At 34.0% G+C, this 26,850-nt stretch overlaps 1 protein-coding gene and 1 long non-coding RNA gene across 2 annotated transcripts; one reads left to right on the plus strand and one right to left on the minus strand.

The window, feature by feature from the left end:
- Positions 1 to 4,029: 4,029 nt before the first annotated feature.
- LOC127869910 (visual pigment-like receptor peropsin) lies at positions 4,030 to 5,472 on the minus strand. The gene is made up of 2 exons (XM_052412568.1): positions 5,293 to 5,472; positions 4,030 to 4,299 (listed from the first exon to the last, which is right to left on the minus strand). The coding sequence occupies exons 1-2, from the start codon at positions 5,470 to 5,472 to the stop codon at positions 4,030 to 4,032; spliced, it is 450 nt and encodes a 149-aa protein (XP_052268528.1).
- Positions 5,473 to 22,675: 17,203 nt separating this feature from the next.
- On the plus strand, positions 22,676 to 24,247 carry LOC127865562 (uncharacterized). The gene is made up of 3 exons (XR_008042685.1): positions 22,676 to 22,849; positions 23,146 to 23,319; positions 24,187 to 24,247. It is a non-coding gene; the product is annotated as an uncharacterized LOC127865562 (long non-coding RNA).
- The last annotated feature ends 2,603 nt before the right edge of the window (positions 24,248 to 26,850 follow it).

Consider the following 26,850-nt stretch of genomic DNA (forward strand, 5'->3'; position numbering starts at 1 on the left):
AAGCAAAAAAATATTTGTCGGAATTTTAAAACCGCTGGCATTTTTCAATAGGAAAGACATTTGTCTTTCGAGGTTTAAAGGTTAAATTACTGAATGGATGGTCTTTACGTTAAAATGAGACTCGAAGTCCTTAGCTTTCCGTTATACACCGATCGACTGTATTAAATATCATTTAAGTCAAATGAACTGTGTCACAGTAAAAGATACATTAAGGCGATTGTGGCCAGTTTGGATCCAGTTCAGCCTGCAGTCGCTTGAAAGCTGTTTGCTTAAAAGCGGTTTTCTGACAAAAACAAATAGTTTAATTGGATACTTATTAGACTGCCCTTTCCCTGTGACCTGGCTCAAATAAAAGTATTTTCATTAATCAAATGATTTTATTTTGACCATTAATCAAATGTTTTTTTCTGGTCCCTCGGGATTAATGACTCCAGCACTTTCTTGTTGAGAATTGAATACTGTTTCAGGCGATGCTAGGGGGCGTGAGAGATGTTGCATCTTCCATTATTTCTCATGAACTGACTCATTAATACCGAGTCGGCAATATTTGACTTAATGTTTGGTTTGGTTGCTCTGACGAGGGATCGAAAAATTTCAGAATCTTCCTAAAAGCCTAGTGGTAGAGTGCCGTCTTTGATTGAAGGAGGTTGTGCTGCGGGTTTGATCCCCAGAAGCGACATTTAAAACTACCCAACTTTGTTATCTAAAAGGCTGCTAAACCTGATATACTAAGATAATGTGAATTTTCTCTCACATGATGGTCATAAGTTATATCATATAAAAACTCACAGCAGAAGTAAACAATGGGAGAATAATTAATGAACGCATCTTTCATTTGACTTTGACACTTTGAGTTTGACATGTCCTAGATTGAAATATGTGACTTGACTTTGGGTCAAGTTCCCAGGGGTACTACGTCCCCGTACCCCCATTATGTTCCGTACCAAAAATATTTCGTACCCAATTTTTTTCGTTCCAAAAGTTTTTTCGTACACAAATTGTTTTCGTACCCAATCTTTTTTCGTATCCAATTTTGTTTCGTGCTCTAATTTTTTTTCGTAACTAAATTTTTTTTGGCATAATTTTTTCGTTCCCAAATTTTTTGTATCAAAATAATTTTTTTCGTACCAACATATACACTTGTGATGATGTAGATCAACTTAAATTGATGTTTTTATATATCCATACTTTTCAAAAGCATCGTCACATCAGTACTGTCAGTACTTTGATTGTGAAATACTTAACGGAACTGAGCGACAACTAGTCATTCATCAGAGGATTCACGAACTATCAGCATATCAAAAATCCTTACTGCCATATACATATATTCCAAAAGCAATATAATCACACGATATCATTTACAAAAACGTCAGGAAATCCTAATGGTGTTTTATAATTGCGTAAGATTTTTCAGAACTTTTTCTATTGATAGAAATGCTATTGATATTAACATACACTTTACAATACTCACAAACATTGAGTTTTTTTTTCGCTGTTCAACTGTGTTCAATAACTGAAATATCAGAAAGAATATACCAACATTTCGTGCAATAAGTAGATCAGTAGCGTGATTTATTTTGAAAATTAGTTCCTATGCGCACTTACACACATCGCTCCTGCAGGTACCGAAAAATAAGCGTTTTGTAAGTTTAAATATATGCCGGCGACCATGAATAGTAAGGAAGTTTTTCTACGCCGCTACGTCTGTTGCAAAAGAAACCGCAAGCGTGTATGACTGTGAAACGATACTTCGAAGCTGACGCGAAGACAATCAAAATATGTTTTCATCTTACGTTTTTGCGTATTTGAGGGTGAAAATAACATTTCACGTATTTCGGTCCGTTATATATTAATATGCATGTATATTGAAAGGCGCTCGGTTACTAGTCGCGAATTGAAGAATCGCATATTTATATGCGGCATCAGTGCTTCGATTTCCGTTTGACTGTTCTTTTTCTCTGATAAAGCGCATCCTTGTAGAAACTCTTTTGGTACATTGATTTGCATAACAGAAAATTGCTTAAAAATCATATGTGTATATATCATTGTTGTCAAAAAGATGTACTTAATTCAAGGAAATGTGCATATTAAAGATTAGAGTCCACATTCTATTGAAAGCATACATACGATGTGAATCTTTAATTTATTTATGCATTTTTTAAATCTTCGTTATTAACTTACAAATACGATACAAATAAAAATAATTGATATACCCTTAAAACGAGTATATACTGTTTCAATGTCAACATTTTATTATCGAAATCATAAATCAAAATATGAGCAACAGTTCTGCGGACGGAGACATAAGCCCCCTCCAAAAAGTAATTTGAACTTTTGACCCCAATTTTAATGGGTATCATCTTCTGTCCAATGACAATTAACATGAGAGTTAGCAAACTAATTGGTAAATTCGTTGACGAATTATTGACCGGAAACGATTTCACACTTATAGTGACAGTGACATTGACATTTGACATAGTGACCCCAATTTCAATAGGGGTCATATACTGTCCAAGGCCAATGCACATAAAAAGTATTAAGCCAATCGGTAAATCAACTAAAGAATTATTGATTGGGAACGATTTCACACTTATTGCCACCTTGACTTTGACCTAGTGACCCCAATACGGGTCATCTACTGTCCAAGGTCAATGTTCATGGAAAGTATCAAGCCAATCGGTCTGTAAGTTGACGAGTTATTAATCGGAAACGATTGTCTCACTTATTGTGACAGTGACCTTGAACTCTGTTATAGTGACCCCAATTCCAATAGGGGTCATCTTTTCTCCAAGTTCGATGCGCATATGAAGTTTCAAGCCAATCGGTCAATTCGCTGACGAGTTATTGATCGGAAACTATTTTCACACTTATTGCGACAGTGAACTTGACCTTTGACCTAGTGACCCCAATTTCAACAGGGGTCATCTTCTGTGTAAAGCCAATGCACATATGAAGTATCAAGCCAACCGGTCAATTCGTTGACGAGTTATTGATCGAAAACACATTTGTGTACCGACCGGCAAACCGACCGACCGACATCAAGCGAAATAATATACCTCCTCTTCTTCGAATGGGGGCATGATACGACTGACAGATGTTAAATAAATTAATTGACAATACATATTTAGTACGATAGATCAAATTAATTGACAATACATATTTAGTACGTTGACCAAAATAATTGACAATACATATTTAGTACGATAGATCAAATATTATTTACTTCATTGAAATTTGTAATGACGACACATTTTATCTATTTATTGTTGAACAAAAACGTGCTGTTTTAACTTATCTGCAATTACTAAAAGGAATTTTCCAACATAGTTTATGTATTGTAAACATAAAGAAGATTTCTGCGGTTCAACGGAGAATTATTCGAAATGGAATAAAACTGGTCTTAAAATTATTGTACGATACCTTTTCTAAACTGTTATTCTTTTTCTATTCATTCATCGTATATATATGATTTAATATACTTTCAATCCTAATATATACACATATCACATTTACTTTAATACAGACGATTTGTTGTTGGTGATAACAAAATGTTTGTAGATCAATCTTAAACGTTTATCTCTTTTTGATGTTACATAGTTACGTGCATAACATATTATGGAATTGCATATTATTCAATAAGAAAGGTATGTGTTCGATGTCATGATGATCCGAAAACGTTGACCTACTGTTATTTATACTTACAATTTTAATGTATGACAAATTCTTAAACACAGACGTTATGTGTTTAGTAATGATCAAATATTTGCATGTAAATCATAAATGTTGATTGTTTTAAATTTATACATACAGTATATTGCGTATCCGGACGATAGGCGGACATGTATGATCCTATTTGTATATGCGAAACATAAATTTATGACCTAAGGCTATTTATACAAACAGTAAAAATATATCTAATTCGAGAAGATATGGTTCCATAGTTGAGTTGATGTGCACATGTAAACCACTAAGGTTTATGTTATATTATTTGTTCAAACAGCATAAGCAATATTTCCAGACGGTATGTCTCTAGTGTTGATCAAAGTTGTACAGGTGTAACACAAACGAAGGCCTCCGTGACTTCTTCAGCCCAACGAGTTTCTTCATCGCGAGTCTATAACGCTTGTTGACGAGCGCATACACGACGGGATTGTAGCATGCGGAGGACTTGGCAAACATCGAAGGCACAACGAGTATCTGGGACGGAATGCTGGAAACGTCCCCGAACAGAGACCACAGACAAACGGCGGCATACGGAGTCCAGGCAACGAGGAAAAGGCTGATGGCCACACCGCACATCTGGAAAAAATATTCATGGTATTCCTTCACGTGGTGTATGACGATATATTTCAGTGATTTCAAAGTCGTATAAATTGTATTAAACATTGAATTTTAAAAGTTAATATTATCGATAATCTGTTCTGTGAAATTACGGCTTTGTTTTGACGTCATGACGCTATTTTTTCTTACGGACGTATCTTTTTAATTGTAAACTAATGTTTGAAAACCATAAAAATAATAAATTTTATAAACAATGTCTGTGTTGTTAGATTATCTCTTTTTCATTTGATAAAAGCGAAGGAAATAAATTCGCGCCATTTGTGACGTAGTATTGTCTCTTTGCAGTCGTCAATCAAAAAAGATAATATATTTACAATAAAACAAATTTCCTCTGAGTCTTCTACAAACAATATTGCGAATGTGGAGCCAATGATTGTCATGTTTTATTTTCTTTCATTAACCTTTGAGTGACGCGTATCATATACATTTGCTCTTTTAGGGCTTTGTTTACTATAGCCAATTAAGTTTCAATACCATGTAATTACAATAAAATTTAAGTTGAATTAATGACTCGCGACGTTGTTTTTGTTAATTAACTGCAGACATTTGACAATCGTGCACAAAACTAGTACATTCTAGCATAATACGTGAATTCATATTGAAGGTATATACATTATAATACAAAATTAATCCGAATGGCGAAAACAGTATGAACTACAAAATTTAAATGAACAAATTCTTATTCTAAAAATGATTGCAAATGTGTTAGAATCAACTTTTTGTCGTTGCAGTCATATAATAAAAGTTCCAAACGTGTCTAACAAATTTTAATAATCATTTTAATTTTAAGTAAGTTGAAAAAGAAATATCTTGGTATTATACAAATACACCGCGACATTTGACAAATGTTTACACAGTATCTTCTGTTCATGTTAATTTTGTTTCATAAGATATCGATTCAAATGACGTCATCATTCAAGTTCGGGTGTGGTCCTTACAATGTTATAATACCTTTGCAATTTGCTTCTCGTGGGTCCACTCGGCGTTCTCGTGACGACCCCCTTCCCCCACAGACCAGAGGAACCTCCATGTGTTCCAATAGCAGAACACGATCACGATACATGGTAACAAAAATCCCGTGGTGAACAACAACATGGTGTATGTGACGAAGTGATCCCTGCTCTCTGCCATGGAAACAAGGCATGCGACGCCGTGAATGTCCACAGCGTACCTGTTGGCGTCATTAAGAAGTTATGCTTTTTTTTATCAGTTGAAAAGGCAAAATTGTGTATAATAGGGACTTCATTCCGGTATAAACAAAACACAAACTAATGCATTTTAACGGAAACATTATCAGCGAACAAGAATTTTAATAAATGAAGTTAAGTTATATGTAGTTTCAACTACAGTCTCACTAACGCTTGCAATACCAAGAGCAAAATTGGTGCACAGTGAATGTTACATAATATGTACGTGGTACATTAAATATGAAACAATATTATATAATATTCAGTCATTTGGGGAATGATAAGTATGAAACACATCCGAAAAGAAAGATGCTATTGACGTTAATTATAGGCTTACGGCATTACTAGTCAGTCAATCTGGATAACTGAAGTATGTTACCAGTTTTCATAAAAGAAGAAAAAAAACATGTTAAACAAATGTCTGTTCAGACAGATCTTAACGTGGTTGCAATGTCCTTCATCCAAAAAAGGCAAGGGTAATTAATGTGTGGCCTGTTTGTTTTCTATTCGCCATCAGCGTCTGCATAACATTTCAGCTTGAAGTTTGTGTCATTTTGTTGGTTTAGTCTTTGGATAACTAAAGCAATATTACGTAATAAATTACATACAAAGGAGAATTTTGTTATAGGGGAGATTATTTTAGTAATTGTGTTATGTATGTCGTTATAAGCGAGTTGACTTGGAGATTTGACCGCATGTTTTCACCTGTTTCACCACGGACATTGCTTGAAACATGAAATTCTAGGAAAGTTGCCAGTTTTCAAAAAAGGACGATACAGTATGTATGAATTACGAAACGCCAGAAACATAAGCATGCGATATTTTAATTAACACCCGCTCGTCTTTTATTTCATGTAAGTGAGCAGTTGCCTTTACAATACATGGCAATACATTCAACATACAAGGTAAAAATGATTCAATAAAGGACAATATATTCAACATAAAACGTAAAAAGGTATTAAATCTGTTGTCATCGCCTGGTACAGGCAAGCCAAAACATTGGGAGTGTGAAACGGTTGAATAATGAGTCACGCCTAGCAAACCACACATATCAACAGAAATATTTTGTGTTTCCAAGATTAAAGAAAGAGGCATCATGTATACTGACAAACTTCAAATCATAATAATGCGTATCAAGAAGAACTCACGGTGTATAATTACAAACTTCAAATCATAGTAATGCGTATCAAGAAGAACTCACGGTGTATAATGACAAACTTCAAATCATAGTAATGCGTATCAAGAAGAACTCACGGTGTAAACAGTACTATCACAATTTTTGGATGTGTATGCAAATACATATATAAATTCATTTAAAAAAAATTATGTAATAGGCATAAATTAAAGTCTCTAATACTTCGTCCAATTATTGTGCTTGTTTAAATTATTTAATTTTGAAGAAAGGTTAAATAAGTTAATATTAAAACGCATGGAAATCACCTGCCATACCAACAAAAACACTTCCGAAAAGACCACCACATACAAAATATACACAAAAATGAGTCCTATAGTTTTAGAGAAAAAGATGTGTGCAGTTCTCGCCTTTTCTAAATGTTATTAATTGATTACGTGTATATGCGTATGGCCGGAACAATGAGACTAACATCGAAAGAGTGTCACTCGATGATAATGCCTGTAATGTCCAGAGGAAGGCTACTACGACATAATATATGGTGGTGGATGTAGTGGTGGATGTTTCGATGCGTTTTAAATGAATTAAATACGTGTTTTTGTCAACAATGTTCAGAGAAATTTTTAAAGTGCGGTAATATCACTTAAAATGAACCCCATGTACAAAGAAGTAGCACTGACTTCGCGTCTCACAAGTTCACACAAGTCTCACATGTTGTACTAGAAAATCGTCACGTTAAACTCTGCTGAGGTAAGAGTTTTGTTATAGATTTGCATAAGTCACAGTGATAATCCTCCAATCTGTACCATGTGATCACACGCAATACTTGGAATCGACTATCATCAAGCGGTGTGCAAAGGCGGCAATTATATGATCGCGTTATGCTTGAAGATGGTGCTCATACGATTGCCGTAAAATACTTTTGACATAATATTTACCTGCACCATCCTACGAGAGGCGCCAATGCCCAGAATGCGGCAATATTCCACGCAATTGTCACTGACAATACGTAATGGCGTTTTCGTAGACGAAGAACTAAAATGAATGGAAATATTGACGTAAAATGACGAGAGTCTTTATATAACTTCATTTGCAATTATTAAACTTAACATAAACTAATGTCTGCAAAAGAATGATTTCCAGTTACAAATCAAATCAAAAATCATTTGACCACTGCTAACAATGTATTAGCAATTGTTTCACTGGTACTATATCATATCACATAATGTATTTATATTAAAATAAAATGCAACCAAAATCCGATTTATAAGAATACTTACACATCGAATGTTTGCACGTCAACAGGTATCGATCAATGCTTATAAGAGTGAGAAGACCGATACTTCCGATACCAAACATCATTCCAATAAATCCGTACACTTGGCACCCCAGTGAGCTCAAAAACCAGCTGAAATGTAGAAGTGATTCAGTAAACCTCGCACCCCAGTGAGCTTAAAACAACAAGTATAGTCTCTTAATCTATAAACATAAAAGTCAGTGCATGTTAAATATTGGCGAGCTATAGTAGCGCCTTTAATCCATAAATATAACAGTTTGTGCATGTTTAGTATTGGCGAGCTATGGTAGCGCCTTTAATCCATAAATATAACAATTTGTGCATGTTAAATATTGGCGAGCTATAGTAGCGCTCTTAATCCATAAACATACAAGCCAGTGCATGTTTAATATTGGCGAGCTATAGTAGCGCCTTTAATCCATAAATATAACAGTTTGTGCATGTTTAATATTGGCGAGCTATAGTAGCGCCTTTAATCCATAAATATAGCAGTTTGTGCATGTTTAATATTGGCGAGCTATGGTAGCGCCTTTAATTTATAAATATAACAGTTTGTGCATTTTCAATACGAGCGAGCTATAGTAGCGCTCTTAATCCATAAACATAACAGTCAGTGCATGTTCAATATTAGCGAGCTATGGTAGCGCCTGTAATCCATAAGAATTAAAGTCCGTGCAATTGTAATATTGGCGAGCTATAGTAGCGCCTTTAGTCCATAAGAGTTAAAGTCCGTGCAATGTTAATATTGGCGAGCTATTGTCTCTAAATCCATAAGCATACAAGTAAATGCAAGGTTAATATTGGCGAGCTATAGTAGCGCTATTTATCCATAAGCGTATAATTCAGTGCAAGATTAGTTTGTGCGAACTATAGTTGCGCTCTTAATCCATAAGAATAATTTATCAGGCATTCCAAGGTTAATATATGCGAACTATATTTGCGCTCTTAATCCATTAACCTAAAAGTTAGTGCAATCGGAATATTTACAAACCAAATCTTAATCATGACACTTGACTCCCGAGTGAGCTCAAAACCAGGTAATGAACACGTTCATTTAATGATATAATATAATTAGCTATTTATGCTTATGCGGGTAATCATCATGAATTTTTAAAACTCATAAGTGAAATCGTATATCGATCATCATTATTTTGTTGCAAACAATCGTGAGGGATTTCTCTCCTGTCTCAGTCGTCCCTAGCATGCTTATCATGAATATTTAGAGTCAGCTGTGAAAATGTGTTGCTGTTTTTCATCGTAGAGCGTAAGCTGTCGTTACGTGTATCCCAGTTCTAATATTACAAATATTTACATCCATTAATGGTTGGTACGAAAACCTCGAAACATCCGCATTAATTATTTTCGGTCAGGTATGGAAATCACTCTTTAATAGTTTATCCATTTAAATGACAATTAAAAAAGATTTTTCTGTTTCACGATTTAGTGAATAATACTTGTAATGATTTATTTTGCAGAACAGAATTAATTGAGGTCATACTATTCATTTTTAAATTCTTCTGCATATTTTTTCTGTCTTCATTACTTCCTCAAGGTAAAGATTGGATATTATAAAATGTTTGCATGAATTCTAAGAAGTCTTTTAATGATCAAAATAATTTTATTCTCTGGAATATAACATGTTGTGGTTTTAAATGGCGTAGTCCTATCGAAGTAGTTGTCGCATTGCCGCCAGAAAGACATTGTGTTTGACAAGTGTTAAATTTGTATTAATGTACGTTTTATTATAACTGAAAATATCTTATCTATCTTCTTCAGTACTGTGAACATACATTTTAAAAATGTTTAATCGTGTTTATATCGTGTTTATATATGTCAAAATAAGTAGAAAATCTAGTGCAAATCTTGTTTAAATCTTTTGTTAAAAGTACCATAGTAATGAGTACACCAATAGATATACTCCGTTGTAAACTTTCTACCAATGATTCTATATAATTGCACAAGTCATTTTATATTTTAATGATTTGTTAATTATTTCTACCAAAACGAAGAAAAAAATAGGTTAAATTTATTTCAAACTATACAACCTTGGTTTAGGAGACTTGTATTCGTGTACTTTATGACACATCTTTTACATTTTAAAATGTACCGGCAATAACTTGAGCCATTTTAAGATGATATATTTTTTCTTTAAAACAACATTAAATGTTTTCTTTCTTGTTTAAGTTTCGGTTTTGCTTCACCCTTAATTTGTACTCTATATAACGCTACACCGTCGTTGCATGTTGAACCTGTGCCCGAAGTTAGCGGACACGGAAATTGGGAAACCCACGACGCTCATCCCAAGGTCGGCGACCGCGAGGTTGACGATTAGAAGGGCCGTCTTGTTACGCAAGGACCGGAACCGCCATAAAAGCACGAGTACCAGACCGTTACCCGCCACTGACAGCGCCGCTACAAGAGAAACGTACATTCAAGTCATAAATGGCGGTCATACATAGCGGCCATACATATCGGTGTGACGTAACAACATTTGTCTTATATGTGTATTAAGACATATTCAACGCTAATAAATACAAGTTACTTGACAAGTGACATCTGTGGATACATTGATATGCCTATGTTTCACATAAACCGATCATATAAAACACGAATTTGTATGAACTGTGACTACATGTATTTATACTATGTTTAAATACAACCATTATCATATGCATGTATCTTAAAACATATGTGTATCGCTTTTTTTATCGTGCACATTCGACCGAAATTTGCAATGTGTCTGAGATTTTTCTGAATCCGCCATCTTATATTGTTTTAAAGTCCAATCACAAGCGATCAAATATACAATAACACAATGACTTTTGCGGCTATTAATAAGGACAAGATGATGTTGGAGGCGATGTGGTGGTGGTGGTTGCGTTGGCGAATCTACCTTAATATGTGGCTACGACAATGTAATATTTTTTTCATATGTAAACACTTCTTCCGAAAATGTGTTCTAGCTATGTAATGATGGCTCATCCATTTCTCTAGTTCACTTTTGGAAAGCAATATTCAAATAGCCATTATTCAAACATTTTACGCTAAGGTAAATCTGATAAAATGTATGTTTTCATGATATATCGATTTGTTTCCGAGTTCACGTGTCATTCAGATGATACCATGGAAAAACAGTTATGCTAAAACGGCTTTCGCACAAGGGATGTCGGTTCTGGAAAGATATTTGCACTCACGATGAATATTTTAGACAAATTTCAGTCTGGATTCAACACTTATCGCCGCAGTTTAAACTAAACTAATAACTCGTACATCGAATTAGACGTAAAACAGAAATGCATGCGGTTTTATAGGTGCATCACATCAGGCACCAAAAGCGCTCATGCAGTATCTGCGATTAGGCGTCTAACAAGTCTACTGGGGCACGTAGGCCATATGTGACACTCGATTTACATGCACTATAAACACAGATTGGTCCACTCATTATATCGCTAAAATGCGTCTGACACATAGATCCGTAAATGTGAATGTGTGAATCAATTTGCAAAAAAGGCAATGGCAGACATTATTTCCTTTTCACATCATACTCTTTTTTACAGCTATTGGGCAGCTATAATAGAAGCACAATAACTTTATTTTATAACCCATTTTTGAACGACCCATATACTTGGATAAAAAATAAAATTCTAAATTTAGGAACATAATGTCAAAATTTAGATTATCTTCTCATGACCTATTTATAGAAACTGGTAGGCACCAAAACATAACAAGAAATAAACGAATTTGTAAAGTTCGTACACTTTATGAAACTGAAGATGAATACCATTTTGTTTTTAAATGCCCTTTAAAAGGTAATTTTAGAAATACACTTAAACCTGATGTTAACAGAAGACTAAGTATGTTTAAATTTTTACAATTATTGACCAGACAATATATACTGATATTTCTTGCTTATTTCTATATTAACGCATTTAAACTAAGAGCTGAAAATATATAGAGAATATCCATCCTCAAAATTGCAATTTTGTATATAATATCTTACTGCATAATATTTTTCTCAATCAATTACGGATTTTGAACATCCACTTAACTTTATTTAAAAGAAAAAGTTAAAAGACCATTCTCTTACATATTACATTCTCAATAAAACGATATATTAGTAAAATGCATAAACAAAATTGTTGTTATTTTGACGCATGTGTATTTATTATTGCTTTATTGTTATGTTGACGATGAGCTGTATATGCTTAAGTCGTAAATGAACTTTATGTTATCTTCTGTTCTATTGCATGAGTATGTTACTATTTATAGTAAAATGTATGAATGGTTGTTTCTCGAGCAATTATCAATTTCCTGGGGGCTATTATCGAGCTCTTCCCCCGCTCCGCAATTAATAAATCCCACAATTATCCTCAATTCAATAAATTGTGTGTAAATAATGATGGACCATAGAGTTAATGAATGCACTAAGTGTACGCGGTTTTTAATGGCACTATATTCAAACTATTGCAGAGATATATATGTAAATATCAGCAAAATTTTAATAGATATATCAATTCCGAAAGCAATGACAAATTATTGCTCGTGTTAGAGTCTACATCCTCGATCAATTTAGTACTATTGCATTTATGTAAATCTCGAAAAAATGTTAATGTTATGGCTGTTCTAGTCCTGCGATATCGTCGTATTAAATCATTACACTAACAAAACATTGGGGAAAATATATAGAATAAAAGAAAACCTATTTATTCTGATTTAACATCGTCATTGTTTTCATTTGTGATCAAACAAATATAATATTTACTAGTAGTGTGTGCCACTCGAACAACTGTTGTTGTCTGTTCTCGTAAAGCGACAATACCTTTGTAACCAGTTTCAACATCTATATTCCGTATGTGTGCAAGACAACGACCACTAAACAGTTATCATCAACATGATTTATTTCAAAAGCGAATTTTGTCAAATGGTTCTATCTACGAGGTAATATATTACATAACTTAAATTTAAGTTAATATAGAAAATACTCGTTTATTATATACAAAAAAAGACAAACATCACTTTCGCTGTTGGGGTATTTTTGTCCGTGACCTATTATAGTATTGGGGTATTTTTGTCCATGACATGTTCTATTAGTGTATAAATTAGCACTAAAATATATTATGACAACAATAAAGATTATTACGTATAGTATATAGTATACGACACATGTGTTAGGTATATTACAATTAATGTGTACTTTAAAATAATTTCGTATTATGAGTTGTGTTGCATTTCGTATATAAGTATGAGTTTATACTGTATGGAGTTTAATTTATCTTGAAAAATATTAAGAGAAATTCTCCTCCTCCCCCGGCCCACCGGACTGGCGTCCTTACTGCGTCTTTACTCAGGACGCGAGCCCACGGCGATCACTTTGAACGAAGTCCGGCGTTTTACGGCGTTCTGTTAAGGACACCGTAAGGACGCCGTAGAGACGCAGTAGTCGTAGTAGGGACGTGGTAGGGTCGCTGTAAGGTCGCCATGGACGTCGTGTGGTCGCCGCTCAAACCCACAGAAAATGATCATTTACTGCAAGGCAACGTCGACCTTATTGCGACATTAGTTCGTCGTTTGTACGTCTATTGCGTCCTCAGAACGACTATGGTCGCAATAAGAACGCAGTAAGAACGCCAAGGACGCCGCTCAGAAGCCGTATGGTCGGCTTTGCTCGCCGTAAGGACGCAGTACAAACGCGGTAAGGTCGCCAGGGACGTATTAAGGACGCCGTTAGGACGCGCAGAACGCCATAAACCAAGACGCTGGTGTGACGGGAAGGCGATAAACCGCATTTTTACCGAAAAAGTCATTGGCGACTTTTCTACGACAATCAGAAATTTCAAGAAACACAGTCTTAGGTCGCCGTAACGACGCCAGTCCGGTGTGACGGGGCTATCCCATATTCGGACGTGACTCTAACAGATGATACATCGCAATGTGTGGTGGCTCAAAGTTAATAGGATCTCATAAAAAGGGATGGAGGATTGTTAAGCAAGAACTTACATACAATGTTCTTTTTTAAACACGTGCAGCTGTTTCCATCGGTCAATCATCCTAACTCAGACGATTCTTTGAAAAGAAATGTTAAGACAGAGCACGTGTTCATTTGAAAATAATTATCTTTCGAAGATAAGTCTGTAAAGGACAAACAAAGGGAGGCGAACATGTTGCCACAACATCGAAGGTATACTAGAAGAAAATCGCGTGGGATGTACAAAGCTTCAATTGTGATAATGGTCTGCTAATTTCTCGAGAAAACGTTGCCACTTTGTATACAACTCTTAGAAAAAGGCACGAAAAGCAGGCTTGTCAAACGATTGAAACCCCAAAAGAAAATTGGAGGCAGGCGAGAGAAGCAAAAACAGTTGAGAAAATCAAACGCAAGCGAAAATATTGCGAAAATAACGTTATGTTATCAATCATTAGAAACTAATTTGAACTAACTGACAAGGACTTGAGTTACACGATAGTGTGTTCCGTTTCCGAGAGAGGTTTTTCAACCATCAGGGAATCATTCCTATCAATGGTCAAAGGCATTTCCTGAACGGAAGCGCCAGTTCTGTCCTGCTTCATCGCGCGACGTTGATCGCGGTACTAAGGAACTATGTACATGTCTACATGCAAGTAGTGAATGTCAATGCTCGAAAATATCGATCGATTCGATACCACTACAAAACCGAAGAAGAAATTGTTTTGTCGTACACCGCTGGAGTTGACTTGTTGACTTACATGTATGTATTGTACTTACTTATATTTGTCAACACTGTCCATTCACGTAAAAAGTACGTGTTGTGTTTATTTCACAAATCGTGACTTCTATGACTCGTTGTATTGTACATTGGGAAGGCCGAGATTATTCCACACTGTATAATCACGTTAAATGACATCGCGTTGTGTTGTGTTTATTTCATAAATCGTGACTTCTATGACTCGTTGTATTATACATTTGGGAGGCTTGACGTCCCCATGGTGTTGATGTATCACATGGATTTATTTAACATACCCGCTACTTAGATTTTCATAAATCGTTGAATCAATTTGATTCACTTTGTCCAATGCTCAATTGCATAACAAAAACGAATGATTTTTGGGGGTTATTTGCTATAAACTTTTAAAAGTACAATTACATGTATTGTGAATTAATATTGAATTTCCGGGATCGCTACTTTCATGCGTTATTTCATACGTCACTGATTTATTGATGCTGAACCATAGCATAGTTTCAAATTACAATGACCGATTTTGCGTGAATCGTCTGGCTACTGCTAATTTATTAATGCATTTATTGTTAAAATGAATAAATATGGCATGTTTCAAATCCGGATTAATTATTCGAATCTTAAAGTGTAAATGATATATATGTTCATTTAATTGCTGTTGATGTCATTTGTGTCGTTATTATTGTTGTTTTTGTTTGCTGTTTTGCTAATTGTTGTTGTTTTCAAGTAAATTGTGCTACCTGATAGATAATCTATAGCAAACTTTGAGAATTAACCATGTTTCTTTTTGTTATTGTTTAAATTCCCTGAATTGCATTGAACTATATTTTTGAATATGACATTCATAATTCAATCTTCGTGAATAAATTATGGCGTGAATGGACTAAACTTAAATATGGACATTACAATCTTAATTAAGACAATTAAATCTCAAGTTCAACTCTGATTAAAAAACAACAACATTATTATCAGATTGCCCATTAAAATAATTATCAGAGATCAGCCATTCGACCAATCGTGATACATCGGCTATCTCCGGAATCCTCCGCAATGATGACCTAAAAGCTCCATCTTCGCTATTTACAGCTAGTTATGCTTAAAAATTCTGTCTCTTGCAAAATGGTCTCATTCGCACTCGAAGTGATTGGTGGATTTTTGGAGCGAATAACAGCAGTATTCGTTATTTTTTTTCATTTTCTATGTGCTCAAGGTAACCGTATGCGGAGTTAGTTTAGAAACTTGAAGTGTGTGTTAGCACCTAACCGCAGTCTCTTTTCCGTCTTTAACAAGTTAAACAATTTTATTTTCAAAATGATAGTTTCAACATAATATTTACTTCAAATAGATCTACTTGGGAAATGGTATTTATAATTGTATACACACATGACCGGTCAGTGAACTGGACTTGTGATATTCTGCAGTTTCTACTTTCACTTACGCCCACGTATACACGCATACAAATTTTGATGAAAACTGTTGTAATTGCAAAACCTCCGGAATTCCATATCTGAATTAAATAATGAAAATTACCAATGAATGCACCTACACGGAATTATGGCAAATTTTGTTAATTCTTCATATAAGTCTAAGTGACTCATGTAAACGTTCGTGAGAATTGAAATAGTACTTCCCATAATACACCGCGCAAAATTACGCATATTAGTTGAGAAGCGACGCGAGTGATCAAAATCTTTTTTCTCACGTGTCGGCCATAATAGAAATAAATATAGATAGACGTTAACAATAAAAGGCATGTTTGCGAATTGAAATTGACGTACAATGACAACTATTTGCTCTGCTATTTGGAAAATCAACTTCCATATTGTCATGACACGGGATGAAGCATAATGAAATTATATACACATATAAACAAAACGATTATTCTCATGACATATGATCGGGGTTCTTTTTAGAGAAACCTACTAAAGAAGACAAAATAAGATTTCTATTTATTAATATTCGTATACGTCTTCGTCTTACAAAAACGTGCTTTCTTCAGAGAGATGACTAAAGAGTCTCCTGGGGGCATTGGCAATATGTGACACTTAATTCAAATGTGTCGTGTTCTGAGAAAGCCGGGCTTAATGCATGTGCGTAAAGTGTCGTCCCAGGTTAGCCTGTGCAATCCGCACAAGCTAATCAGTGACGACACTTTCCGCCTAAATTGGATTTTTGCTTAGAAGAGACTTCATTTAAACGAAAAATTTCATAAAAGCGGAAAGTGTCGTCCCTGATTAGCTTGTGCGGACTGCACAGGCTAATCTGCGATGACACTTTACGCACTTGCATTATGCCCACTTTTCTCAGTACGCGATTCATATGTAATGCACACTCAGATTTCTTGACAATCATTATCGCTAAAATACTTTCGTTCGACAAATAGATAAACAAATATAGAAAAGAGAACTCCAAAAAGGCGTCAATCTAAGACCTGATTATGCCTCTACATTTTTAGTTGTAAAAGCGTGAGCCATCAACGATCAACGATAGATGTGAGATGAACGGTTGATGCCTCATCTTACGAAACTCACGTGTTAAAGACCATTTTTCACGGAGTGTCAGTGTTCCTGATTTCATTGCAGTTGATTTTTGTTTAATAATCTTATATTTAGTTTCGAATTATTCCCCAGTGGTAACGGTGACTGATTAGATATTATCAGAAATTTATGACATAAAAACTACTGAAATACGATTCGTCCGTCGCTATGCAGGGTTGTTTAAATACGAAAAATATAGCTTTTAACGAACGGTTCGGGTGACATAATTAATTGGGTTTTGCTTCCAAATAAGATTCACCTAGAAAATTACAGTATTGAGAACTCTATTTACAATCTTATTAAATACATGTATGTTTTACCAGTTACACAAAGTGCGTCATCAAAAAATCATGAATTTTTTTCGATGACATAAATAAATAAATGATATATGCTGCAATAGATACGTCGATATAAATTTATAAGACCTAAATCTATGTTAGAAATTCGTTTTGTTCCCCATATTGTATACAGAAGTAATGTAAAACAATGTCCATTATGCGTTTCTCACGTCATGATAAAACGAGATCAATTAAATCATTGAAATGTTTAAAAAAAATCGAAAACTATTCATAAATTAAAATAAAAACTTGTTGACAATCCATTCATGGCCAAACAAATTATAGTTATAAACATAAATCGTGCTTCTGGTAAAATAAGTTTAGATCAAATTTAGATTTTCTACGTAAACACTCGTGAAAATAAAAGAAGCTCATAAATAACATAAGCTCATACAAGAAAATAATTAAGACTTCTTTACAATGTGTGTATGTCATGACGGCACTTAAATGATTGCCAAATAAGGCCAAATAATTAGTTAAACATAATAATTTGTATGAGAAACAGCTCTTGGACTGGACTAAGGAAATTGTCAAATTAATGATGTGTGAGAGCAATTATGACGTTTTTCCGTTAAAACTAAAGTAATATTTCAAGAACATAGGAAACATTCTTGAATCATTATTTATTTAAATAAGGGACACTTTTAATAAAAGATATTTGAGGAAATTGAACAAGATGTATAGCGAAATAGAACATGACAACAACAATAATCATACCTTTCTGTATGTTGAATGTCATATTTTTTATCTTCATCTTTTTTTCATGGTATAAGTTATTTGTGCATTCCGTACATCAAAATTTAAAGCAGGTCATCAAGAAGCTCTCTCTTCATACTCGCGCGCGAATTGAAATGACCATGCAGCTTAATGTGCGGATGACCAAAATGTTAAACGGGACCTGGTACAAAGATTGGGTATTATGAAGCAAAGGATTTCATCGAAGGGTGTTTGTGGGTGATTGGTGAAGAATGTTAAATGTGTGTCAAAAGAACGATGCCATCGATGAGTTTTATTTAACATGTAACATTATTAAGCATGCATTTATTCAACATAGAAAAGGAATTGGAATGTGCTGCCCGTAAAACGCAATTATATTGTAAGCGAATCGCAAAAAGCTTAAACTATGGAGTATACCACAGCCGGGTACAGGTTCTTGTTAACATATTTTCGTATTTAATCAAACACGTCATTTAAATGAATTTGTAAAACACAAAACAAAATCAAAAGAAAATAATGTTTAATATATTAAAAAAATATATAATAACAGAGACACATACATAATACAGCATATGCCTGTCCTGTGATTCAAGCATGGGTACTCAAAAAGCAATTGCTTACATATTACCACTATACCAAACAAACTTATGTATTAAGCTATGGTGGTTATACGCGTATTTAAAAAAAAATTCAATGAAAAGCTTTACAACCGCTTTATCTGTTTTTCGATGGATTAATATCAATAAACAAATATGTATTTTTACTATTTTTGAGTCACGAGTGCCATCCTGCTTGCTTAGTAACGAAGCATGCATTCTTGTTTTAATCTAGATCATTCTAATTGTGTTGACATAGCCAAACTGTGAACAATTGCCTATAGTTGTTCGATAAAACTGTATTACTTAATAAACGTCTCCTTCTGAAACGCATGAAAAAACAGCAAATGAATTTAAACACAGAAAATATAATAGAACAAAATACATTTTGCATAACATATGGTACGTCACCGTCGCGTTAATACACAAAAGCAACGCTAAAAGATGTAAAGGTAATAATTGTGCACAAAGCACATACCACATTAAAAAAAAACGACAAGAACTTACTGACAATGACGAGAGTAATGCCAATTATAACGTGCACCGTTTCCGAGAGAGGTGTTCCTGCCAACAGCGTAGCATTCTGATCAATGGTTGTATTCATCTACAAATCTATCCGTTTTGGCGTCCCCGCGTTTTGATGACTCCTGTCGTACTAACGCGAGCTGTTTTACAAGGCGACTGGAATCAAGTCATCTTCCAAGCCAAACTATCGATCAGTTCAACAAAGCTACAATAAGACGATAACGTATATTTTATATACCGGTTCGCGAGTAGACTTGTTAATTAACTGGTAAGTACTATAAAAACATATAAACGTATCGCGGATTTTTCCCAAAATCGTGATATTTTAGCGTCCTGCTCATTCGAGAATTGCAATTCACATGTTTAAGTTTGAAGAAGAACTATTGTATATCGGTATTTTACGGTGGCATAGAAGTGACATTCATTCCCCTTTTTTTAAATTGCACTCCTTTTTTCTAGTAACTCGAGGCCACGACTTACTAACTCGTTGCCACGAGTACGCTATGTTGTGGCCTCGAGTTACTAAGTCGAGCCACAAGATAGAAAATAAGAGGAGTGTACTAAATAACTTAAAAAAACGAAATTAAAAAGGAGTGCAATTAAAAAAAAGAGCGGTGTAGTAAATAAAGGAGGGGTGCATTTACACAAAAAAGGAGATAATTTTAGCTATCTCGAGGGAACGAATTTGTCAGCCAGTCAAATTTTGCGTATCATGTGCAAATATTCTGTACGCATATACATAGCTGGCCAAAGCGGGCTTTTATTGTGATGATGACTTCCCTCTGTATAAAGATTTTCATGGACGACCATATGGAACAATTTGATTGGCTGACTAACTCGTGGCCCCGAGTTGGCTAAGTCCTTCCCTCGAGATAGCTAAAATATTCCCCTCTTTTGTTTAATGCACCCTTTAATGCATAATTTTATTCAATTATGTTCATCCGATCATGAGAATTTGTAATTAAATTTAAAAAAAATGTTTCAGATTCGCAAATGTTCGTTGTAGTTATGATATTTCCGAGGAAACAGTAATACTGAACATTTACCATGTTCTAAAATATCCAACATATGCATCTTTTGACGATTTTTAAACCTGAAAATTATAAAGCGTTGCAACGCGAAACGATTTAATAATTTGGAAAGTTCTATTGTTGTCTTTATATTTTGTGACACTACGAGGATTGCTTATGTAAAGCATAAAACACATTACTCATTGTACAAGCACGGATGGCCGAGTGGTCTAAGAGTAGGCTTTTACTTCAGGGGTCAGTGGTTCGAGCCCGTTTGAGAGTTACTTATATTCCTTTCTTTAATTTTATTCTTATTTTAACTAGAACTTTTTTAGATCCATTTTTCTATATTTATCAATATAAAGCATTTAATGACAAACTTCAAGACATGCACAAATCTGTGAAAAGACCCCTTTAATGGCAAATTCAGAATAAGTCCGGATTCTTTGCTGCAAATATTGTAAAATAATCTTGATTTTAATGAATTGCGAATTACCATTGTGCATCGGTTCATTTTCATTTGTTTTACTGCTTGTTCATAAATTTTGCCCAGTGAAAAAGTTCAAGGACAGCGTCAGAGTTATTGGCGTTGAGAGTAATTTCCGGAGTGTTTCCGTGACAGTAATTCATGAATTATTTATGCAATAAAAGATCGCGTATTTTAAACGTGCATTGCTTATAAGAATCTAAGTTCGTCATTTATTTGGTTGTTTTTGCTTCAGTTAATTTTGCTACTTTGGCAGATATACTATAGTAAACTCCTAGGAGAGTGGGATCTTAAAGGGGCCTTTTCACAGATGTTTGCATGTATTGAAGATTGTCATAAAAGGCTTTATGTTGATAAATATAAACATTGGATCACAAAATCTGCAGTAAAAAAACAACAAGAATACAATTAAAGAAAGAAAAAATGTAACCCTCACCTGAACTCGAACCACTGACCCCTGGAGTAAAAGTCTAACCCTTAGACCACTCGGCCATCAGTGTTCATACCATGAGTGATGTATTTTATACTTTATATAAGCAATGCTCATAGAGTCACAAAATATAACGACAACAACAGAACTCTCCAAATTATTAAATCGTTTTGCGTTGCAACGCTTTATAATGTTCAGGTTTTTAAATCGTCAAAGATGCATATTATGGATATTTTAGAGAATGGTAAATGTTCAATATTACTGTCTCCTCACAAATAACTACAACGAAAATTTGCGAATCACTGTTTTTTCAATTTACCAAAACGTGAAAAGGTCACTTTAAGCAGCAACGATATTTAGTGCAGAGGTGGCACCTTACAATTGATAGAGTGTGGTAAAATTTGATATAACACTATAAAGTTAATAGTAAATTAACACGTACACATAAACCCTGTTGAAAACAACCTACAATTTAAAATATTTGAACTATATTTTTAACCGTTAACTGACATATAGAGACTTAGAATTTGCGTTTTTTGTAACAAGATCCATCGCTAGAAAGCCCAATATTGTTGTGTTTAAAAGCAACGGAGCTTTGAAGTCTTGATCCAAAAAAAAAAGATATAAAAGGACATCGGCAAAAACTAAAAAATTGTCAACAGCGTTGCTTTAAAGTGATATTATGGGCATATTGCACTGTTGAATTGAGCTGAAAAGAATTAACAGGTCAAAAGAGTTAGTTAAAATGTGGTTACTGACCAATTATCTGCATCTCTTTCTACCAGTTGTTTATAAAAATATATTTTATATTCGATATTCTTACGTGACACACCCAGTCATGTAAGCCGATATGATCCGTAAAACAAAATTGTGTCTTTGTGTCGTATGAACGAATCTGCACTAAAACTAAATTTAGGTTCACATCGTACATGCATGATTAGTTGTGAAACTAAAGTACGGTTGATATTCAAATGCATTGTTTTTCTCTTTCCGGGATATTGTTTTAGTATGTTGATGCTACATTAAATATAAGTGTATATGAAGTGAAAACACCAAAAATAAACAACGGTTGCGATAGACTCCAATAAACTGTTAGATGCCCATAGTATCACTTTTAGTTCTACAAACATATAAATAAACTCCTCTTTGTGAATCATACCACGGATACTCACAATCAAGATCAGATCCTCTTTGTTTTGCCTTGCACGAACACTTTTCATGTTTTGTTATCAAAATGTGCATACTTCCGGATAATAATCAAGTGTAGTTCATAATAATGACTTTAGATTAACGTCGGATAGAAGCACTTCAACCGAGTTTTATCATGTCAGCAACAGTTGTGCGATTATATTGCCTTTCATTAAATACTATATTGCTTGTTTTGCTTGTAGTATTCAATAATACAATCAAAATGATTGTCCTTTTCTCTATTATTGTCAAGAATAAGACACTCTAACATGGATATTGCTTTCGTTAACTATATACGTGTATTCGGTTTCTTTTTAAGTGTGATGTCGAAATGTGAATCACAATACATGGGTACGTATTATCACACACACAAAATAGTGTAATTTGTTTAGTTCATATGTGTGTAGATCCGGCATATCCTTCAATATAAAGCAGTAATCAATAAATGAACCGAAAATGATATTCTAAGTTCGAACAGAAATAGCATCTTTCCAAAGATTAATAAAGGAAATAAGAAAACATCACACTGGCAGTGTTTTTTTTTTGTTAAATCCGATCCGTTCAGTATACATTATCAGAACGACTTGTTGTATTGTGTACATTATTAAAAATACTATTTTTGATGTAGTTTCTTTATTCTTGACCAGGTTCATGCTTCAGTGGTTATCAAATAGCTGACACATTTTGTTACAAGTACTATGACACAAGTCGCTCAACGTGGAACGAGGCCGATAAGAGGTGTGCGCAGGATGGCGCGTTTCTTATCAAATTGGAAAGCTTGACTAAGTTGCGTGTTGTTAAGTCAATTATACAAACCAAAGGTAAATCATAGTTTATTTGATGATTTTTTTTCAACAATATAGCAATTTAAACAGGACGACCTCAATATAATCTCTGCCATGTTTAATACAAGCTAACTTTACGAGTTTCGAAAATAATTTTCGATATGAACAAACAAACAAACCTATGTTTAGTTTGAATTGCTCCCTTGTATGATCTTAAGTATGAGTAATGTGACAATTTACTAAAACTAGCATATATTTTTTTTAATTGTGGCCGTACGACGCACAACAAACAAATGCAAGTGACAATAGGCCCCTACCAGAAAACAATGTGCACATATTAGCTAAAACGGGAACATATTTACATGAGTCACAAACAGTTTGCCAAATCAGCATGAAACTTTATCAGAATATTTGTTTGGACCGATTTATTATTATAATAATTTCTTATGTTTCAATTAGGCGGATCTAAAACTAAGTCATCACGTCAATATGATTCAAACGCTTGATGACATTCTAAGAAAAATATTTAAACACATAAAATAATTGCTTCTAACATTTGCTATTTATATATATTGGGCTATTTCGAAACCAGGTCGCATGCGGTAAAAACCTCATGAACTAATGAAACGATGTAGGCTTACACAGCTAATTGTTTTAGCCATACACATAATATATATATAGTCTTATGATTCTATTGTTTATAATTCATTTTTTATTCATTTTCAAGCCACTGATAGATGCATTGTTTGTGCGATATTTATCTTTGTAAGCACATTTGCCGTTGTTCATTGAACAAATTAACATCTTAAGTGCATTTACATTGCTTTGAATACACTTACTATCAAATACATTTGTATCGACTTGATAATGTTATACTTTCAAAATTATACAATGCCCGTGCAGAGCTGGGACTAAATGCAGCGAATATATCGATCGATGTCTGCGTCGGTGCTCGCAACTACTCTGGTGTGTCTAGCGATCTTTGGAATGAAGGTGAACCAAGCCAATGTACTGATAACAGAGAAGATTGTGTCCAAGCTAAGCACAAAACGGACTGCTACTTGAATACCTTCCGGTGTGATTTCGAACAAGCCTTCGTATGCCAAGGTTATAATTTTCGTTATTTGTCAGATAATTGGGCATACATATTGGTTCTGCTGACTGAATAGTCAGTATGAATAACTTCCCGAATAACTTCCGGTGTGCTTTCAAACTGTATGGTCAGTCTGAATAACAACCTGAATAATGCTCCGACACGCATTCGTATGTTACATTTCGTTATTTGTCAGAAAGTAAAGAATCCTCATAAGATCTGCTGACTGTATGGTAACTGCTGGAATAATTGACAAAACAAGACCTACTTATCATGAATGCTTGGATTATGCTTACTGAAATAAACATTTCTAGAAGTATATAGAAAGTGTCTATAGCAGTTATTTACTTCGTCCATATTGTCTTAAGTTCGCAGACCGTTGATTAATAATAATTAATGACATTTTATCTCAAACGATAAATGAACAATTCAGGTATAAATGAGGGGTTTAGATTCTAATTTACTTTGAGGTAATACTCAAAAGTTTACTTTACCTTAAGTGATTTTGTTTTGTTTTTAAGTACTTTTGCTATATGCTGATTTGCGTTTTGGCATTTGGGCAATTGCAACAAAGACCTTGTGTTACAAATACGCTCTCCACTGTTTTTAAAGGGGTATTTTCCACAGTCTTTATACGAACAAACAATTCTTCAGATTGTGAACATGATAAATAATACAAATGCATACGGTCCACAGACTAGTTTGTAGTTTAAAGGTCTTAAACTAACAAAGAAAAGACGTGATATGAGACAATTTATTTGTCTGTTTAACGCTGTAAATCTCTGCCATAACAACTATTGTCAGTTTTATTCATATTTTTAGTTTTATACTTTGTTGTTTTTACCGTAAACGTACCTAATAACTAGAGTAAACTAAGTGTTCGAAAAACGTTTAACGTTTCACAAATTCTGTTTAGTAATGAGAGTGGTTTCAACGTGTTCTTTCTTATATTAGTGTTTAATAAAGAAAGCAATGATACTCCTGAATATATTTCTGTAGAGAAATTCTTGTTTTTTTATAACAGATCACGAGCTATATACATAAAAACAGTAAATATAGGATCACCGACTTCAAACGTCCATGACAGCATTTGGGTATAAGAACCGGTTGTGGACTAGCTAACCCTCACAATTCCTATAATTAAAGTGATATTATGGTCATTTTTCACTGTTGAATTGAGCTGAAAAGAATTAACAGGTCAAAAGAGTTAGTTAAAATGTGGTAACTGACCAATTATCTGCAACTCATATTGCTACCGGTTGTTTATAAACGTTATATATTACATTCAATACTTTACATGACTGTCCCAGTCCTCTAAGCCGAGCGGAACCGTCTTTTTATTAGGATAGGAGTTAGTGTTCGTGTTTCGTATGAATAAATATCGTTGCAGGAAATTAAAATGATCCGTAAAACAAAATTGTGTCTTTGTGTCGTATGAACGAATCTGCACTAAAACTAAATTTAGATTCACATCGTACATCGAATCATTTCTGCCGTCAGTTGTCAAAACGAAAGTACGGTTAATATTCAAATGCATTATTTTTCTCTTTCCGGGATTTTGTTTTTGTATGTTGATGCTGAATTGACAAATATAAGTGTATTTGAAGTGAAAAAAAAAACACAAAAATAAACAACGGTTGGGATTGACACCTATAAACATAGCATATACAGTTAGATGCGCATAATGTCACTTTAATGCACGATTTTGTCGAATATTATATAAAATGTGTAAAAAAACTTATTATACATATATTTCAATATAAATAAAAATAAAAGTTAAGAAGAACATGTGTCGAAAAATGCGAAATAAGCCAGATATTTCATTCTGAAATGAAAAATGTCTGTACAGTCGAATTCGCCAGCATGTACAATATGAATCTAAATTTAGTTTTACGGATCATTTTAATTTCCTGCAACGATATCTATTCATACGACTCACGAACACCTACTCCGATCCTAATAAAAAGACGAATGCTTCGGTTATTGTAGGAAAATATGTACGAAATATCTTCGTCACAATCGGCTCGGGGCGCTAATTTGTCTGTGCTGCATTTTATTTTGAAATTCGTCTTCAATGTTTAATTTTTCTTGCCTATTTTGTGTTATTGTAACATAGTTTTTATCAATATATTACAATTTAATACATATAAAAATCGTGCATACCCGCTTTAACATAAAAAACAATCAAATGTACGTATACAAACCAAAGAGGACACATGAATACCAAAACGTGACGCGCGGATCAAATATTACACACTTTAGTGTTTAAGTGTCGTACGTATAGGAAATTTGTAAAAAATAGGGCAATGGGGTTTTAAAGGGATCTTTTCACGGTTTGGTAAATTGACAAAATTGAAAAAAGTTGTTTCAGATATGCAAATTTTCGTTTTAGTTATGATATTTGTGAGAAAACCGTATTACTGAACATTTACCATAGTCCAATATAGCCATTATATGTATCTTTTGACGATTTG

The sequence above is a fragment of the Dreissena polymorpha genome, chromosome 2 (genome assembly GCF_020536995.1).
Source record: "Dreissena polymorpha isolate Duluth1 chromosome 2, UMN_Dpol_1.0, whole genome shotgun sequence".
In the NCBI taxonomy this organism is placed as follows: domain Eukaryota; kingdom Metazoa; phylum Mollusca; class Bivalvia; order Myida; family Dreissenidae; genus Dreissena; species Dreissena polymorpha.